This window comes from Chinchilla lanigera, unplaced genomic scaffold (genome assembly GCF_000276665.1).
Source record: "Chinchilla lanigera isolate Chin_1 unplaced genomic scaffold, ChiLan1.0 scaffold00009, whole genome shotgun sequence".
Classification (NCBI taxonomy): Eukaryota; Metazoa; Chordata; class Mammalia; order Rodentia; family Chinchillidae; genus Chinchilla; species Chinchilla lanigera.
Window position 1 is genome coordinate 12,239,945 of NW_004955410.1, and position 20,006 is coordinate 12,259,950.

Consider the following 20,006-nt stretch of genomic DNA (forward strand, 5'->3'; position numbering starts at 1 on the left):
CACAGTGTGTGTGCTACTCAGGGGTAATTGGAAGTGAACTCTGCGTCTTTCTAAAATCTGAAATCTCAGTTTGATATTTAGCGCTAGTTTATTTAGACCTCAGACATGGTCCCTACTTTCAGGCAACATTTCTAATTTGAAAATAGTAAAACGATATGAAATCCTAGGATAGAGACACAGAGTAATAGTTAAGGGTTCTCACTTAATATGAGAATACATCTGGGTGGAGAACAAAAGTCCTGGGAATAAAATAAATTTCAAATGTCTGCCTCCTGCTGTCTGCTAAACGCTCGATATTTTCTTGGCTCATGAAGGATGAGCCAAAGATACTGTCCAGTTCATTGGGGTGATTAAAATTAGTAATTACAAAGTAAGATATTTTGTTTTAGCTGTAAAAGACGAGAAGTAGAGATGATTTTTACTATTTTAAGAAAAAAATAATGTATGATATATAACCACTTTGCTTGTTATGACGATTCTCAAATGACACATAATTGCTTTGGGCCGGAGGGAAATTGCCTTGTCTAAATTCCAACTACTCACGTAACTGTTAAGTGGTCCACAGAACAGACTTGCTCTAAGGATGTGTAAAGAACATGTTGTACGAAAGGAGAGAAGGTGAGTGTGTAAAAAAGCGCTTAGGCTCTGTGCTGGGCTGTCGGCCTGAGTTCAGCTACATGGTTGACAGAGGCTTGGCAATTAATTTCTAGTATATTTCATTCAGCTATGGACTAAGTGACATGATTGGTTGGGTCTCACCTGCAGACGGTGGCAGAGAATCTTTAGTTGTGAAGATTTGCAAAACACCGTATGAAAGCTGAGAAATTTTGTTTTCAGTAGTGCTGCGTGGGCAATGTCAGTGGCCACAGACGCTGGCCTGATTTAATTTCAGCTTCGCTCTCAGCAACCCTTCCCCTGATTCTGGGTGGCACAACTTAAAAGCCACAGTTCACTCTCCCCCTCTTCTAGAAATTACTGCTTCTTTGTCCACATTCCTGCAGCAACCCAGTGACCCTGTTGGACCGGTGGCACACGTGCTGCAGCCAGATGTTTATCGCTGAAAGATCTACAAGGCTCGCCATCCCTGGGGGCTGTGTCCTTTCTTCACTTCCGTCTGGGACTGGGGAAGGAGGGTAGATTTTTGGAAGATGTTGACCTATCAGATAATAGCTTGTTTATAGACATAATAGAAATTAGGGTCTTCATGGAGACTATATGAATCTATAGTGAAAATAACATGTAACAGGATTTACAAATATTAAATCCGTACTGTAAGAATAACACTGAATATATTTATACAAAAGCATTGTACTTTATTTAACTTCATACAAAATTTCGTGATTAAAAACATTAAATAGGTAATGAGTTTTATTTTGAAGATCGTAAAGTCAGTTTGTAAAATGTAGCTGTTTTACTTTGGTCACGTCTGCCATCTTAGCCCTCTTCCCTTCTGTTACAAACAGGTGCTATAAATGGAAACCTGCTGGCTTATGTCACGAAGGAGTGAACGGACCTCTCCTTCCAGTCTCACTAACTCTTGAGCTTTATCTTCTAGATATTTTTGATTGTCCTCGTATTTTCTTTCCAAATCTGTGGAAGACCAAAAAAAAAGTTTGAGTGACTTATACTGTGACCTAAAAACGCAATCTTTGCCTCTAAGGCTGTATTTAAATACCTAAAACAAAGTGAAAGATTTTTAAAGAAAAAGGAACTCAATGCCTTGCTTTGAAATTAGAAAACCTACCTTTTAGCATTTGCAGCTTGCTGTTTGCTTGAGCCAGAAGTGTTTTTGCCTCATTTTGCAGCATTTCAGCTTTCCTTCGGGCATCAGCTGACTCTTCAGTTTTTTTGGCAATTAAATTTTCTACCTTCTTATACTTCTCATCCAGTTCCCCATCCAGAGCCTGCAATTCCACATTTAGACACAAAGGGGTAATGATGTTAAGGCCAGCAGACCTGAGAGCGGTGTAAGCGCAGCAAGCTTGGCTCAGAAGATGCTGACTTGCAGGGCATAGATTAAGGGCCATCGACGGTATTCAAGCTTCGTATTAAGTTATGATTTCTAAAGCCGTTTGAAGAAATTTTGTGGTTGCAGTAAGTCATTAAGATTAAGCCTCTTACTCTTTTGCTAAAGAAAAGTAGTAGTACTTTACGGAGGACTACATAAAGGAGATTGGGCACCAGAGCTGGCTGTGCTCTGAAGAAATGGAGGATCACCTGGATCTTGACTTCTCGGGCTTTCTCAAGAGTTGAAGGAAAGCTGAGGGGAAAGGCAGATAGCTACAAATGATTCTTTTCAGAAGTACTGTTCAAACAATAGTCACTATGGAAATCTCATTTCAAGGGATTTCATTCCTTTCTATTGTAAATGTCATTTTCTTTAAAATGCTACTTGGAAAATTTTTGCTTTCAGTATTGCAGGAAAGTACAATAGAAAAGACAGCTAGCTGCCTGACACCCTGGCAGTGAACTTTCTCATTTTGTTCTTTTCTCAACCAGGGGTGTACACAGATTACTTTTATGTAATGCCTAAAAGCTAAAGTAACTTAGGAAAATTTGTCAATAGGAGAGAGTTAGCCATTAAATCATTTAATACCTCCCCCAAGTAGTAAAGGTGTCTTTGGAAAGGAACATTTGCCCACACAGATCTAGAAACTGAACGTGTGTTTCAAGTATTACTTGGCTTTTCAGAATTTAGCTAGCATGAGATTTTTCTCTGCAAAATATAGTACATTCTATTGAGAAGCGGGGGGTGGGGTATAATTCAAAACAAGTCTACAAAGAGTGAGATTTTACTTCCTTCCAGATGTTCTCTGTAATGAACTCTAGGCTTTTTCCTTTCTGCTTTTAAAGTACTCTCATATGGCCAGGTAACTATGCTATAAAGAAATACAAGTTCAGTGTGGTTGTTTTGAGACTTTCACCCTTGGATTAATTTTATTCTTTTCAAAGAACTCGTCCAAGTTGGGGTTGGAGAGCCTGTGCTTACTGGACATTCCCTTCTATTTCAAAATAGGTCATTTGGGGTATGTCTGGTGAATAACTATATTATGTCTTTGTCTCTTATTCAGGGAGATTTGTTGCACCTTTATAAACTTAGCTGTGCAGTTATAAAGATTTACTTACCTTCTTAACATCATCTGCACTTTGTTTTACAGTATATACTGCTTCTTCAATATACTCTGCTTCCCTAGAGTTCTGGGCGGCCTTCTGCTTAAGTTCTTCCACATTCTTCTCTAGCTCGTAGATGCGCTGGGAAGCATTTGACAAGGTTTCCTCCGAAGCTGCTGTTTCAGACTCAATCTACAAGGATAGGGCGTATCATCTAGTAAGCCATTAGGGTAGAGGAAGGGTAGGAAACATCGTGAGTGCAAGTTCAGTGGAAGATTTAAATGGCTGCTGTTGCCATTTTGCTCTAGACCAAAAGAATTAAGAAGAAAATAGAATTTTAGTGAAACTTACGTTTATACTTCAGTCCTTGCTACCTGTCATACATTTATTCACATTATTCTTCTGATGATCCAAGCTGACAATGATAGATTTTCCCTTACTTGACATTAAGAACCAGCCCTAGACAGTCGGATGTGATAAGGCATTTTGAGGACACCTGCAAGCTTTGGCTAAAGAATGTTCACAAGTACCTGTGAGAAGAGGGATTTCCACATAAATTTCCAAATTTAATGTGGTGGGAAAATTATAACTCCAAGTTTTGTTTCAGTTTTTCCTATCAATTCTAAATGTTAAACTCTAGAAGTGGCGGTTTCAGCTAATTACTGAAGACAGGGAGATTGGAAATGTCTTAACCCTGAAAAGTTTCTGTAAAATTGTGAGGTGGCATATTGTCTACAAAAGGTATAGCTGGAAACCTAATATGGAGTTACTTAAGGGAAAATATCTCATCTGACAAGCTATATGTGTCCACATCTGATCTCTTTGACAAGAGAATCAAGCAGTTTTTAAAAGCTGGCCAGAGGAAAGTAAGGAAAGTCTGGCCCATAACAGAATAGCCAATTTCACTTTTTCTTAAAAGTGGTCTTTAAGGATAGGTCTAGTCCATTAAAAACTTAAAAATGGTCTTTAAGGATAGGTCTAGTCCATTAAAAAAACAAAAAAGAGTAATGGCACTGTCATAACGAAACCAAGTCAGTGTAGACGTGCTAAAATTTGTAAATATTTCAAACCAAATGATTCTCAAACCTTGCAGTTCACCCTAAAGTTCTTAGGAAAAAATTCTTGGAGAGTAATTCTCAGTAATGCTGAGTAGTTTCTCATAAGCTTTGCCTAGCATGGTTGTCATGGCTTATGTCCAGATTTCCCCCCAAAGCCCCATGCAGTCATAGCTGGGAGTTTTGGCGAGTGGCTGGATCTATGGCCTATGGGATTAAGGGTGCGTCCTTACTAAATCAGTTCCCAGATTGGTTTAGCATAGTTCTAGGTGTGGATGGCACCACGAAAAAGGCGGGCAGCCTGGAAAGCGTAAGTGGGACACGGAGGCTTCTGCTGTTGCTTTGCTGTCTCCGAGTTTGCCATGAACTATTTCTCCTCTGCAGTTTGGCTCTGTCACCCTGCCTGGAGCCAGCTAACTATGAACTAAAACCTACAAACCATGAGCCAAAATGTTACCTGCTTTCACTGGGTGTTTGGTGTTTTGTCTCAGCAATGAGAAAAATAACTAAGACAATGGTTTTAGTTAAAGTTCTATTTTCTCTCAGTGTTACTACCCTAAAACACTTTCTACCCCCGAGTGTCCCTGAAAAACAGCCACCATGCTAACTTAAAGTCATCAGACCGTGTATTTCACCTATAATTTTAATATTCCCTAATTGCTTTTCAAAACAGTAATTTTTAAATATACACTGAAATAGGAAAAAATACACCAGAATTTTAATTGCACAACTAAGACATCTGAATAACCTAGAGCTAGAAAATGAAAATATTTACAGGATTACAACAAAATATAATTTTCCAAACATTTTTCTGAACAGATAACTTGAAGAAAGGGTCTTATGTATTCTCAAAACGTAAGTAAGGAACAGTGTAAGCTGGCAGGCTGTCCTCTGAGCGCAAGTGAATAGGGGAAAATAAGTGTTTCTCAGCTAATGGTAGGAAAAGTATGCTGAAAAACCATCTCCCGCGTTTCGGACACAGGACGCCTGCAGGCGGTAGCCGGTAGCACTGAGTACGAGGAGCATCTCACTTGAAGGTACGAGCTAAGGGCATGTGCAGGAATTAGGGGTCAGGTTTTTCTTCACCCATTAAAAAAAGAAAGGTTTCCTAAAATTGGAAGGAAAAAAATTATAATTCAGAAACTTTTAGAATGAAACTCTAATCCTTGTGAAAAATACTTTTCTTAATATCTGGGTAGTCTCAGTATTCTGGTCATCGGAAAAACACGTAAGCTTTCCATTCCTTCAGAACGGGCTATTCAGCTCCCTCTATGAGAGTCTTCTAGAATTTGGGATTGGAAACATTCTGACACTGGTTGCTTCTCAGTGGTTTTCAATCGACAGTACAATTTTTATGAATGGTCATCAGCATCCTTCATACTAGTCTTAACCACAAGGCTGGCTTGGAGCTGCTTTGTAAAGAGCAGGACAGTTTTCTAGAATGGAATTTTGACGTATAATGCTATACTTCATAGTACGGGAGAGTCTGTGCTGCTTCCTTAGAGTTTTTATCCTTCTTAAACTTCTGTAGGGGAAAGAAGGTCCATTATCTTCTTGGAAGTATCTCCAGTTTTAGCCTGGAGTTTCAGTTTTAAATTAGAGGAATTCTTTTTACTGTTTGGTTGTAAGAATTCTTGTTCATAGGTAATTGCTTTGGCAGAAGCAAATATACAAGTAGTCTTGGACACAATGGTGCTATCTTACCGAAGTCAGCAGGTTTTGGGTCCCTTGGATGTCTTCGTCTGCTTGTTTGATTGCCTTCTCTGCTGCAACCTGGGCCTTTTCCGCTTCTTCGAGAGCCTCCTTCACCATGTCTGCAGTGACTTTAACATCTGTTGCACTTTGGCTGAGTAAAAGGATGAGACATACTGTTTGTTAATATGAAAAATGTATTTTCACTGAGAATATTTCTTTTTTAGGATAGCCTTCCTGGTAAGACTCAGAGACTCTTAGCCATTTAACTAGTTAAAAAGAAATCCTTTTGCTGGGCATGGTGGCGCACACCTGTAATTCCAGCACATGGGAGGATGAGGCAGGAAGATTACTTTGAGTTTGAGGCCGGAAGTCCAGCCGGAGCTACATAGCAAGACGCTGTCTCAAAAAAGGGAAAAATCTTTTTGCTGTGCATGCTTAGCTACACCAAGTACATTCCCTCTCACGTCTTCACATACCTGGCTCTTTTAGCTTCCTCTAACAACATCTCGGCTCTGGCAATGTCAGAAGCACTCTGCTGTAGAATAACTTCCACTTGAGAAAGGCTTTCAACTTTTTCACGGATGTCTTCTGTCAAGTTCTGTAACTGTTCTGGGGTGCTGGGCATTTCCATTTTTAGTACCTCATTAGCAACTGCTTCAATGCTGTCCAAATCGGCACTGTCCTCTGAAAAAATCACAAGTGGTTCATTCATGAAACCACGGCGGTCATCTGCTGCGTGGGTAGCACCGTGAGGTTACACAACGTGAGGTTGTGTACGTGAGGTTACGTACTTCCTGTTGGAGAGTGTCTAACCTCCCTGGGAGAGGACATGCAGACAGCGAGGACTGGGCTTCTGGACTTTGTTGTGTGGTAGGGTAGTGAGGGTGAAGAACCGATGAGGTTCTGAAGGCCAGCACAGTTAACGGGGAGGCCTGTAGGTGGGCGTGTAAGGCAAGTCCAGCAGAGCGGGTGGCTCAACTGTGGAAATCCACAGACACCAGCATTGTAGCTGGAACTGGCAGGCAGTGTAAACTTTTTTTTGCCATGCTGGGATCCAACCCAGGGCCTTGCACATGCTAGGCAAGGGCTGTAACCACTGAGCTACCCCCTGACCCCCACAGTGGAAAATCTCGAGGTTGAAAACTACTGCAAATGTGGACAAAAAGTTGATATAAACAGAACAAGAAAGAGAAACAACCTAGTCAGGAAAGCAGGAGAACCTAGAGAGTGTACTATCAGTGAGGCCAAGGAGTTTCAAATACAAAATGTGAAAGGTGACTTAAAAATATTACAAGGAGGTTACATGTCAACTATGTTAGATCTTCAGCAAATACGTGTTGGAATGATGGCTTCCACAAGATATTTCTAAAGATACCCTTAGCAAATAACTGCCATTTCTTCATGTATTGGATTCCTTCTTCTCTTTCCTTGCTAACAGAAGGAAAATTTTTTTCCAGGCATCTAACTATGGTCAGATAAAATGGCCAACTCAGAATTAAATCTTTATCAGTCTTAATTATAATGACATTCTATTTTCCAGAGCCATTCACGTATAAGCATGATTTCTGGCCTATAAGATTTATGGGAATAAATGCTTGTTTCTTAGGAAGGGGTCTCCATTTCTAAAAAGATAGAACAAGGGAATAAGGGGTCACACTGTCTTTAAGTGAAGTCTGGAACTTTGGCAGCCTCTTTGTAACTATGAGGAGCTAGCTTGAAACAAAGCTAAAGTGCTTAAAGTGGCAGAGCAAAAAAAAAATATGTGGATCTCAAAGCCATGAAGCTATCATACTTTGGACTTATGGGAGACAATATACATCTTTTGATTAATTCTGATTTAGTGTAAAGTTTTCTGTAAATTGTAGCTCATTACCATCCTTAGCAGTAACATTTGTTTGAACTGTGGACCAGCAACGCTTAAGGTCTGGGCCACAAATTCTGGAAATTTTCTTTTTCTCTACATAACAGGCTACAGAATTATTTTAACTGTAGATACAATATCCTGTCAGTAACAGGATTACAAAGTTTTTGGAGCAATGCCAAAATCACACACTTCTTTAGGGTTTTGAGGTCATTATATGTAATCTCTAACATAAATTCCAAATTCAATTCACAAAGTATTTTCTTTTGACTTAATTTGCTGCTTAGCTGTCCCATGAGGTATGCTTATGTACCTGCATAACATTGGCAAATTTATATACATCAGCTTAAGAAATGGAAACGTTCTTAATATGGACATTTACCTCGCTGGGAAATGTTATTTTATGTCCTGCCAGAAACTGACTTTATCTAAAATGCAGGTTTAAATTACAGCTGGTCAAGCAGAACCTTAGAATAAATGTCTGAAAGTGCAACTGAAGTGAGAAACTCCTTACGGGTCAGGAAGTTCCTGATTTCCTTGATCAGGTTTCTCAGCTCCTCGTTGCTCTTCTCCACCTTGTCCTTGGTAGCGTTGGTTTTCAACAGAACATCCTGCGCGTTCTGTTTTGCCTCATCCGCCTTTAGTTTTGCTTCGGAGATCTAAACATCAACAACAAATTACCCATGAAACAGGGCCTCTCCAGCAGACCAGAATGTTGAACTTCTCCCACTGAACAAAGTACTGTATTCTTACGTAGATTCAGTGTTCAGTATACAAACTGCCAGGTAGTATTCTTACGCTGGGTTAGCATTTAACTTTTCTGTAAGTGCTTTTAACTCCTCCAAGAATGCTGTCTAGTCTCTTTCCTCAGGTGTCAATATCAATATTTCAGTGAAAAAAGTGTATTACTTTAGAAGAAAAGGTGCCCAAATGCTTAGTGTAGAATTTTTCTAATACAGCTGGAAACCCTGAAACCCCAATAAAATAATAGTTCTTAATTTATTGTCAACTATGATCTGAGCTCTCTGCTAACATGCATTACTCTTGTGAAGAGAAAGCAAATTCTGCAACTGTCCGTGAATAAAAGCCCCCCTGTCTCTTCTTCACCACACAAGCATGTGAACTTTCACACTTGACTCTGAAGCAAATGTTTTCCGTCAGCAGTTAGACTTGACTTCTCCCTTTCAAAGCCTCTACAACAGGAAGCAAACACACACACATCACAGAGAGCTGAGGCCATCCACGGGATTACCATCTTGGAGAGCTGCTCCACGTCAGCCAGGGCACCCAGGACATCTCGGTCAAAGTCCATGGCTTTCTGCCAGGCATTGTGGGCGACAGTGACCAGCCCTCCGCAGCCAGGCCCCCCACACTTCTTCTGCCCGTCCTCGGTTCTGCAGTTCGGGCCGCCGCACTCCGTCTCAGAACAGTCAGCCCCTGGCGGCGTGCCGCACGTCTGCAATAAGAGGAGGGTCGAGGGTCAGGCAGAGGGGCTACAGGGCTGCGGCAGAACAGCCGTGCGGGCTGCGTCCTCTGCGAGGTGCTGAGGGGAGCAAGGAGCTCGGGAATCTGCTCAGCTGCTCATCTCCACTGAAACAAAGCTCACATCCCCTCGGCCCCGCCCACATACACTAAATCCCACAAGGGTGCACAGCGTATGAACATCTCTAGCAAGCTGAGGCTGCCAGTGTGAAGGCTGAGGAATGCTTCCCCGGTTTTTCTGTCTACTTAGATTTTTTTTTAAAGCCACTGTGGACCTTCTTTGGGCCCAGCCCCGGTGACTATAGTGAAAAAGTCTATGGTCTAGCCTCAGAACAACTCACTTCCAGTTAGGAAGACAGAGTCACTCCACGCAGCAGCCAAGAACGGTCAAGAATACGACCCTAAGTACGAAGGAGAATGGGCAAAAGGCACTGCTAAGGACTGCAGCGGCCACGGCTGGTTTGCTGGCTGGTGGGGTCTGAGCAGGGGAAAGGAGAACGTCACAGATGCCAAAGGAAGTGAGAAAACAATGCACAGAAGGTGGACGGAGCCTGTCCAAGTTCCCCTACGCTTGGTATGTGTTGGCAACTTCTGAAAGCTCTACACATAAGCATGGTGTACAGGTGAAACCTGCGAAGTTACAAGTGTGATATGTGACAGAAAAGATGAGCGGGAAGAAAACTATTTAGAGCTGTCCTTTTATGGGAAATGTTCACCCTAAAAAGAGGCAAAAGATATATTACAGTGAAAAGCAATTAGGGGAATACTCCCAAATGAAATTTTCGTTTTTAAAAAGTAAAAGCATTTTTAGTAGATACTCTTTGGCCTAACAATTTTAATTATAATCCCTAGGTTAACTAAAATAAGTCACATTGCTGGTTTACTGTACATAAAAAAAGTTAGAAAGTAAAGTTTATTGTGTGCTATGAAAGAACCTGAGTCCTAATCCAGAAGAGAAACTGAGACCTCAAGGACGATTTCTAACGACAGTCTGACCGCACACGAGGCCGGCTGTGTTTCAACAGACAGCAGCAGCACAGGAAAAGTGCGTGCTCAAAGATGGACAGGAGGTAACTGAAAACACAGAAGGACGGAAAGCGAACTCTTTACTAGACAGTGACAGTGTCAAACTCAAAGCAGAGTTCTCAGAGGAGAACTAGCAGAGACTGGCGCAGCTGGCGAGCCCCTGGGTGCTCCCCAGGTGCTGACACCTGCAGGGGGAAGGCACATTTGTGAAGGCCAGAGGAAGCCGCCCGCTCACCACCACTCCCAGGACGCCTTCCGCTATGAAGCAAAAGTCCTTAGCATGCTTAGCTGCCCACGGATGACTGATTTTTATTAGAATTTGTAAGGAACAATCCCTGAGAGACTTGCTATTTCATACCTAACAACTCTTTCTACTGTTAGGTGCAGTTTACACACTGCCCTACATCTTCATGTTTATTTTTTCATTTAGTAAGTGGCAACAGGAGATCTACACAATCCCTGCTTTCACCAGATGCCGTAAACTTCATGGGGTAGTGAGTATCACACCTTGCAGGCATCAGTAAAATCGGCCACTATATCGTGCAGACTTTTTGTCTGCACACGCGTGTGCACATGTGCGCGCAGGGTGCTGGAACTAAGAAGCAGATGATGGAACGTTTTAGTCTCCGATACACCTGCACCCTTAACTGTTTCTCTGCATTTCTAGGCGGAGTGAAAACAAACCTTAGCCTATAAAAAACACTCTCCAAATTCTCTCAGGTGTCCTTCCGTGAGAAACAGTGGAAACCTGAGCAAGAAACGGGCTCAGGCTGGCTTTCTCTTGGCCTTCTGCCTGATTTGCATTAAACTTACTCAATTTCTCTTGGCTCCAGAGTTACTTTTTAAAAGCTTCTAGGAAATTAATCTACTTTCTAGACTGGTTTTGGGCTTAATCTTCACCAGGGTAAAGGTATTGGAACAAAGGATCATTTTTGCTACAAAAAACTCTTTAGCTGTCTTTTGTTTGGGAAAGTATTTCCCAGCGTGACTCTGAATTCTTCCACTGATTTGGATTTTGCACTTCAAGTCAGAACATGGTGAAGAAAGAAATGTCCGTATCATAAAGAGGGTCAAGTTTCAATCAAAAGTCACCCATTCAGCTGATACAACAGCTTGGGAAAGTGGTGATGACCCCGGATGCACCCCAGAGAGACAGCTGCAGGAGAGGCAGGCGGGGACAGCACAGGCCGTGCTGCTCTCGCTTGGCTGTAGACACTCCGCACTGTGGCCCCGGCCCGGAGTCCCACTCCTGCAGGCTCATCTGCAAACAACACTCTCAAGGACAAAGCAGGGTCCTCCTACGCACAACAGCAGTGAGGCCAAATCCCAAATGTTACCATCTCAGCGGTGGCTGACAGGTCCAGACTCTGGAGTTTGCCTGCCAGTTCATCGAGAAGGCGCGCCTGGTCCTCCTGCTTTTCCCTGAACTGGGACTCTCGCTCCAACATCAGGTCTTCTACTCTGTCCCGCATGAGAGCCGACTGCTCCACGGTGCTGTTGGGGTCTGTGGTTGAGGCGTTCACTCTCTCTTCTGCCTCCAGAGACATCTGGAAATACTTGGTAATGCTATCCAAGGCGCCTAGGGCAGGAAGTGAAACGGCCCATGGTTAGTATTGCAGTACCCCATGTCCCTCACCAAGCAGGGTATCTTCTGGCCCTGAATTTACTGTAAGGTTTTAGGATTCCAGAAACAATCTCTATGAAGAAGTAGAATTTTCCTTCCACAACCAGTGAATTCATTCTGTCCCATTAGAAACGTTAAATCTGGACTGGAAAATGAGACACTCATCATGCACGTGTTTCTACACACAGGCTACAACTACTTCGGTCTGAATAGCTGATGTTAAGAAGCCTACAGATTGGGGCTGGGGATTTAGCTCAGCGGCAAAGCGCCTGTCTGGCAAGCGCAAGGTCGTGAGTTCGGTTCCCGGTACCGGAGAAAAACCAAGAAGCCTACAGATTAAATGACAGGATGACTTTTCCCCTTTCTCCGTTATTTATTCAGGTCCACTCACATGCCTGCGACTATGTACTTAATAGCATAATGTTTTGACTGAGTTAAGAAAGAAAAAATAAACCACAACCAGTTGTGCATAAAACAGGATAGTGTAATCTAATATCTCTACTTTGTTTTGCTTTTTGCGGGGGAAGGTCTCATGTGGCCTATGAGATCAATAAACAAGGATTTGGAAAAATTACTTGCTGACCGAGTAAGATTCTCAAATGTGAAAGGATCTGCAGGATTTTCAACCAGTAACTATTCAAAACAGCCTGTGCAAGAAAAAGGCAAAGGAGCTGAACTACTCACTGGAGAATGAAGACACGGGCCCCACAAGTATCGCTACTGGCCCCTTGGGACCTTTGCTATGTCGCTCAGTCTCTCCGTGCCCCAAATCCCAAATTTATAAAACAGGGACTTTCTTCCCCATTTGGGCCAGAGACTTGAAGAAAAGTTTAATTATTAAAAAGCAATTTTTTTTCCCCCCTGCAAGTATTAAGTTTAGCAGATGGTGAAATCTACTGTCTAGGCCTGGCTTTTTTGCACAAAAGATGCTCACCCCGAATATCTGAGTTTTTGATAAATTCCAGTTGTTCAGCAAGTTCTTTCACAGTGTTGTCAAGGCTTTCTGCTTCCGCCTGGAGCGAGTCCAGTTTTCTGGCTGTGCTGTTGCTCTGTGAAGCCGTGTCAGATAATTTCCCTTCTACTTGAGCCATCTTTTCTGTAACATCTTTGGTTAGTTTCCTGTTTAAAAAAAAAAAAAAAATTACCTATATAAGCTGGACCAAAGGAAAACTGTAAAGTCTCATTTTTACATCTACTCATTTTCTGTCCATTATACTACTTCACTTTAGTAATTGGTAACAACTCCACTTGTAGGTGCGGATCTTAGAAGAGGTTCTAGTAAATGTAACAACTTTTCTTTCTTCAAGGACTCTGAAGCACACACAGAGGAGCGCTCAGCTGTGTCCCAGTGGGTGGCCGTGGAGGGCTTCCAAGTCTGCTGCACGATGAGTGCATGTCAGGTCAGTGCGGGCTTCCAGCTCCACACAGAAACAACTTTAAGTCTTTTAATTGCACAGGCTCAGGAGACACAAGTGACTGCAGTGCGGAATTAGGCCTCCTAGCCACCTGCCAACACTGTTCCCTGACCGCAAGGATCTCCTTCCAGACGGAACATGTAGGAAAACCTGCCACCAACCACGGAGAGCTACCCAGCCAGCTTTCCATACACTCTTCACCCCCATCGACGCCCTATCAAAGGCGCCTCCATCTCCCACCAAACTACCACTCTTTTTATTTTTCACAAGAAAAGGGATAGCTATGAGGACTAACTTGTAGCTTCTACAGTATCTCTTTATAACCCAAACCCAACTGCATTTTGTTCTAGATCTTCTATCTCAAAAGCTGCCCTTCAGGAACCTTATCTGTAAATACAATGTGTGGTCTTGTATGTTTGTCACAAAGAAAGTAGGATTTGAGAAGACCTTGGCTCTGTAATGACTGGATCACCCAACTGAATATAATTGTTTTCTCTGGGATAGAAGAATATAAAACACCGAGCTGTGCATGCTGGTGTGCGCCTCTAGTCTCAGCCACTCAGGAAGGATTGCTGAAGCGTAAGAATCACTCATGCCCAGAAATTTGGGGCCAGCCTGGGCATCATAGTGAGACCATGGCTGTTATGAAAGGAAAAACAGAACAAAACTAAAAAAATATAAAGATGCTAAAAACTTGGGGGCCATGAGAAAAATTACATTTAAGCCTGAGGTAATACCATGAATGATCCAACTCAAAGAACAAACACTTAGTGGAATCATCAGATTTGGTAGGTTAATTTACACTTTATGAACCTGATGGCTTTTCCCCTGAGGATAGCAGGTTTTTTGTTTTTTGTTTTTTGTTTTTCAGTGTTCTGCTGTTATTAATCTGTTGTTTCACAAAAGGCTTTCGTTTCTCCTTAGGTTTCAAAAAATATTACAATTAAAAAAAAAAACCAAATAGTCAAGCCTAACATTGGTTTATATTATTCGAGGGATTAAACCCAGGGCCTGACACATGCTAGGCAAGTGTTCTACCCAAGTACATCCCCAGCCCTGCAACATTATATATTTTGAAGTAAGACCATTTTGGGTCTTAAACATACATCCTTGGACATTATGCTGAAAACAAGTATTACCGAAGCTGCTTTTCCTGAGATGACAGCAATTTGCCTCATGGATACTAAGGGTAGAAACCTTGTAGCTGCCTCTGGATGGGGCTGCTGGCTGGCTCGCCCAGGACACCCGGGATTTTAGTTCTGCAGGCACAGGACACCCAGGCCAGCAATCACGTCCTAAACAGGTCTGCACCTAGAAATGGCCTAAAACTCGTGACTCCTGCCAGGAGGCAGCTGCTGCCCATGAGGAGGCTAAGTCTCTTAATAAGGTCAACTGCCTCGTAAATACATTATCAGCCCACAGCAGACATTCCCGAACACCCCGCTCACCCACGCAATCTTGGACCCAAACCCTGAGGCTTTCGGTCAGGGGACCAGTGGCATTCAACTGTGATGACAGGGAACTTGAGCTAAGGAAGTCAGCTGTCGTCTGGGTCTCCGCACATCACATAAGATGAACATTCCCCTGGCCTCAGAGATGCGGACTAAATCCCACCCCGCACAAAACAGCGTTACTGCGCTCTGTCAGAATCTACAGTCATCATCACGTCGGACAAGAGAGCTCTTCCTGTTTTGTCCTTCAGCTCCTAGGTCTTTTCACAGTGCTGTTTCTGGGGTCCTTTTCGGCAAAAGTAGTTAGAGTATTTGTGGGCAGGGAAAATGAGGGTAGAAGAAAAGGTAGAAAGATGATCCCTGAGAGGTTAGGCCACTACCTCAACTCTCTCTGCTGTAACTGCACACATAAAAACTTACTGAGCTGAGTGTGGTGATGCATGTCGGTATTCCCAGCACTTGAGAGGATGGCACGTTTGAGGCCAGCCTGGGCTATGGAATGAGTTCCTGGCCAGAGCAGACTACTAAGGAGACCCAGCCTCAGAAACAAAACAAAACCAAAAACCCTCATTATCCAGTCTAAGAGATGCACACCTAGACAAGGTGTAGAAGGGGGATTTTTTGTTGTAAAAAAGATTTTAATAATTAGTTGAAGCACTGGTCTAGTGGACCGATGGCTAAGCAGCAAACTAACCTGGGAAAAAAAGTCTATTTGTGGTGATAGAATTTCCCTCGTAGTAGTGTAAGTTACAATAACAATAATTTAGATTTATAATGTCTTTCTTGCAATTACATTATCACTTCATAAACCAATCCCTGTGTTACTCTGTAGGGTAAAGCAAATATTATTTTCCCCACCCTCCATGGGAAGGAAAATGGAGGCCCGTGCATTAGTGCGCGACTTAAGTTCACAAGCCCAGCGCACAGCAGAGCTGAGACTTGGTTACGGGGGCGGGGTGGTGAGCAAACGCGCACTTCCCATTCCGCAGCCTGCAGGACCCTGGATCCAGGGACGCGCCCCCGTCACTCACCCAGGCCTGCTGGAAATGAACGGGCCAGAGTCTGTCTTCAGTGACAGGATCAGAGCCGTCCAGCAGAAGCACCAGGACAGCTCTGCTGTTTAAAGCTGAGCAAACATCATAAGTTGTTGCTCCAACCATTAACTACTTACTCTGCTTCCTCAAAGAGATTCCCGATGTTTTTTAGTGGCTCAGCTGCCGGGCTCTGGGCCAGGATCGCTTCTATTTCGTTGACTTTCTTCTCCACCGAGTCCACAGTCTCCCGGTAAGGCCCAATCACGCCGCTGATCTTCAAGGCCTTGGCTTTCTCCAGGAACCTGTGGGTCTTGTTGGTCAACTCGGCGATGATCACATCCCAGAGTGCAAAGCACTGGTGGCAGGGTGCGCAGTCCGGGAAGACCCCCGAGTACCCCCGCGTGCACTTGTCACAGCGTGGCCCCTCGACACCCTCCACGCAGACACACTGGCCAGTGGACTGGTCACACTGCGGCGTCTCGATGCCCCGGGGATCACAGTCACAGGCTGGAAGGGAAACAGCAATGCCAGCTGGTCTCGATCAGGAGCCTCAGTGATCGGATTTGGTTCTTAACGATAACAGTAATAATTCAAAATGAACAGCTAATGCTTATTGAGCACTTACTGTGTGCCAGGCATTACAGAAATGTTCTACAGGTATTTCACATAACCCACACCAGAACCCTATACGTGTGCAATGATCCCCACTGTTTACAGATGTGGAAACTGAAATGCAGAGAGATCACATGACTGCTCCGGGCCACACAGCAGGAAAAAGGCCGAGTCACGATTCCACCTCCTGCTGGGTAACCATCCTACCACGCTAAACACTCACTCACAAAACACCACACATGATGTAGGGGTCTCGAGAGCCCAGCAGTCCCCACCTGTCACTGGTTCAATACACAGCAGCTGGCACCTGAGGCAGAGCCAAATGCCACAGGGAAAACACGTCTGCAACAGGGCAAAACCCAGCATCTCTGGCCAGCAGCTGTGGCCGATATTACTAATGACAGTGCCTAGTCTGTCCCCAAATCTCAGGGGATCAAATTATTTCTGTATCAGCACTTCAGATATCTGGGTATCGCTACAGCATCTGAAGAGCAAAAGGCCTGTGCACACGTCTGGCCAACAACCCATCCTGGTGAAAGGTGTAAGTAAAATAAATATACTCTTATCTCCCTACCTAGACCCTGGCCAGACTTCAAGGGCGGGGCAGGGCCCGTCTTACACCATTGTTACCTCTCAGCGCCGCACTCTCGGTAAGCTGTGCTTCGCCTGTGGCCTCCCTGAACCCTCCACGCTGCCTGGTCAGTGCGCAGCTCCCCTTTCCCCTTTCCAGCAACACTCTGAATTCTTGGGCAGCGAAACTGAAGTGTCCAGGACGCGGGTTAGGAACACAAGCTGGTGTCCACTTCTGGGGATACAGGTTCCACTTCTAGGCTTACACAAAACAGGACTTCGTCCTCCTGACAACACAGCTCGTGGATCTCTAAGGACTCCCATGAAGTTTTATTGCCCGGGTCACAAAGGAACTAAAGAAAAATGCGGGCGATTGTGGAAGAAATCCCAACCTGAGGAAACTAATCAGGCATCTAAAGATGAATGTGTGGGCAAGGAACAGATGAGTTCTTCTACTGAAGAACTGTGGAATGAGGAACAAGCAAAGTTTGGAAAATGCCCACATCCCAGAGGTTCTCGCCTCTGCCTCACAGTTCTCATGAAACCTAGGTTTGGGGACGCCGGCCTTTGCTAAGAGCGGGGGCCTTGGATGGAGACTGACCCTGCGCTTCTGCTGTCTACGAATCAGCAGGTTCCTCGTGTGGCCCTCCGACTTCTGCGGGGCACAGCGCACAGCCCCAGGCCGAGGTTTCCTCCAGTGCCCCCGCAGTGGGCGGAGCAGATTCCCGCCCTGTCGCAGCACACTGGTGGGCTTGTTCAGACTCGCAGGGTCGGCCAAGAGCCCCGAGCGCACGGACAATAGCAACATTCAATGCGTTCTAAGTCGGAGGCTCTACTCATTTGTCTTTTACATAACTACGTTTTTTTTCCATAAGGAGAATACTTAGCTATGACCTAAGTCTCTCTATAAGCACATTGTCTGCTACATGGCACTAGAGTCTAAATTTGTGCTCTCCGACAAACCATTGCAACTGAAAATGTATTTGGCAATTAAATACACAATTCCAGAGAAGAGTGTACATCCTTTGCCCATGGCCCCATCTAATTTCAGAAGACACTGCTTGTCCTTGCTGATATCTGGAGCCAGGCCTTCAAGTCCCAGTCTCCACCTTGGAGGTGCTCAGTGCGCATGGAAGCCCGCACTGTGTCTCCTCCTCGCTTCTGCGCCGGCCAGACGGCCTGAGTGTGGCTCCCACGGCCTTCCAGGAGGCACGAGGCTCTGTGGCTGCTGATGGATCCCCCGTGGTTAAGTCAATTCTCAGTCTCTCTCTAGGGATGTTTTGTAGGTTATCATCTTTCTCTGCAGGGCATCAAAGGCACTTGGGGTCCAGCACTTTCTTGTTTGAGAGCCTGCTTTAAGCTCTTGTCCCTTAAGGGACATTTATCATCCTTGGCTCCCGAACACTGAATACATTTACCAGTGGTGGAGAACCTTTGAGAGATGAGTGTCCGACTGCAACCCAAAACCCACTTATTTATTGCAAAGTGCCAGCACTGCAATGATAACTGAATACTACGGTTTTAGTTTAGAAAAAACAGCTCATACATTAATGTATTTTGTCTTCAAAGAAAAATATCACATGTGCCATGGGTTCACCACCACTGCCCTATACCAACTGCCCCCTCATGGCACAAACTCAAATGCTTTCTTCCCCCAAATTAGAAATGCCCTAAACCAGCTCAGCCAGTGTGAACTCAAAGAGAAGACACTGCAGACCACAGGGTTCAAACAGACGCAACAACTTGTAACTCTGAATTGCTAAAGTTAGCAACTCGGTCAGGTACCTTCGCCCTACATTTTATCACTCTGGAGAAAAGGAGTTTCTTTCTGGGTGGCATTTAAAAAGAGACCAAAGGTAAGTTTGGAAAAATATTGTAATTCAGTAGGGAAGCAAGACTAGAACCCTTAGATTTAGAACTGGAAAAAGCTCTTGGAGTGTTTTCCCAGGGGCCCACATTCTTAGGGAAGCTCGTAATAGCTCCAAAGAGCTTGAAACATTTTACTGGGTGGGGGTGTGCTGAATGGATGTGAATACTGATTATGATATAAAGGTTAGGAACACAAAAGGCCTTCTCTTCCTCTGCCGCTGTTTCTTATTTTGTAGTACTGGGACAGAACCTAGGGCCTTCGCACTGAGCTACATGCTCAGCTCTGCTCTGCTCTGCCCTCTCCTTCTTTTTTTCTTCCTTTCATCTATCACTCTACCTACCTACCTACCTACCTATCTACCTAGAGACAAAGTCTTGCTATGTAGTTCAGGCTGTTCCTGAACTCACCATTTAGCCCAGGCTGACCCTGAACTTGAGGAGATCCTTCTGCCTCAGCCTCCAGAGTGCTGAGGTAACAGGAGGGTGGCACCAAGCCTGGCTTCCTTTTATTTTTTTTGAGGCAGAGACTCACTATGTTGCCCAGGCTGGCTTTGAACTTGCAATCTTCCAAAGGCAGCCTCCGGAGTAACTGGTATTACAGGCACGCACCAACATGCCTGGCTCTGGGACTAAGTTTAGAAAGCAAATTCTGAGTACATTTCAGTTTGAAAATCGCATAGATAGGATAGATGAATAAAACCACAGAGGACTGGCAAGCTTCCTACGTCAACCGAGTAGGCATGTGCTGGGGAAGGTAAGCTCCTGTGCTCCCTGGAGGCAGAACCAGGGAGGGAACTGGAGGCCTGGCTCCGGACCGCTGGGGCGGAGGGGCTGCCCCTCTGCCTGCCTCTCCCCAGAGCCCTCCAGCCATGGCCTCAGGCAGAGAGGGCAAGCCTTGAGGCCAGTCTCATAGTCCGTTTATTAACTAAAAGTCTGATTATCTTACAGAGAAAAAGAAAATACTAGAGGGAGAAAGGGAAAGGAATACACATGTCCAGTTTCAATCCGTTTTCCTTATACAAGCTGCATTTCCTTGAGAATAGTCTTTGTTTCCTGTGTTGGTTTTTCCCGATTATCAGTTTAGTTAGCAATGGGCTGACTTCTACATAAAATGATAAAGAAGTCGGTGAGCACCAGTGCTAGAAATCTCACGCTTCGCAGCTTCTAAAACAAGATCTAACTTTTGACCCAGACAAGTTGG

General features: G+C 44.2%; 1 protein-coding gene across 1 annotated transcript in view; it reads right to left on the reverse strand.

Moving 5' to 3' along the window:
* Positions 1-1,290: 1,290 nt before the first annotated feature.
* The window catches only part of Lamb1 (laminin, beta 1), a 64,199-nt gene continuing 45,483 nt past the window's right edge, over positions 1,291-20,006 (reverse strand). The window contains exons 25-34 of the mRNA XM_005377293.2: positions 15,892-16,261; positions 12,789-12,973; positions 11,568-11,809; positions 8,975-9,178; positions 8,237-8,381; positions 6,338-6,545; positions 5,871-6,012; positions 3,127-3,303; positions 1,745-1,904; positions 1,291-1,590 (exon numbers count right to left, since the gene is read on the reverse strand). Of these exons, the coding sequence (XP_005377350.2) occupies positions 1,454-1,590; positions 1,745-1,904; positions 3,127-3,303; positions 5,871-6,012; positions 6,338-6,545; positions 8,237-8,381; positions 8,975-9,178; positions 11,568-11,809; positions 12,789-12,973; positions 15,892-16,261 (1,970 nt within the window). The 3' untranslated portion in view covers positions 1,291-1,453. The remainder of the gene's footprint in view (positions 1,591-1,744; positions 1,905-3,126; positions 3,304-5,870; positions 6,013-6,337; positions 6,546-8,236; positions 8,382-8,974; positions 9,179-11,567; positions 11,810-12,788; positions 12,974-15,891; positions 16,262-20,006) is intronic.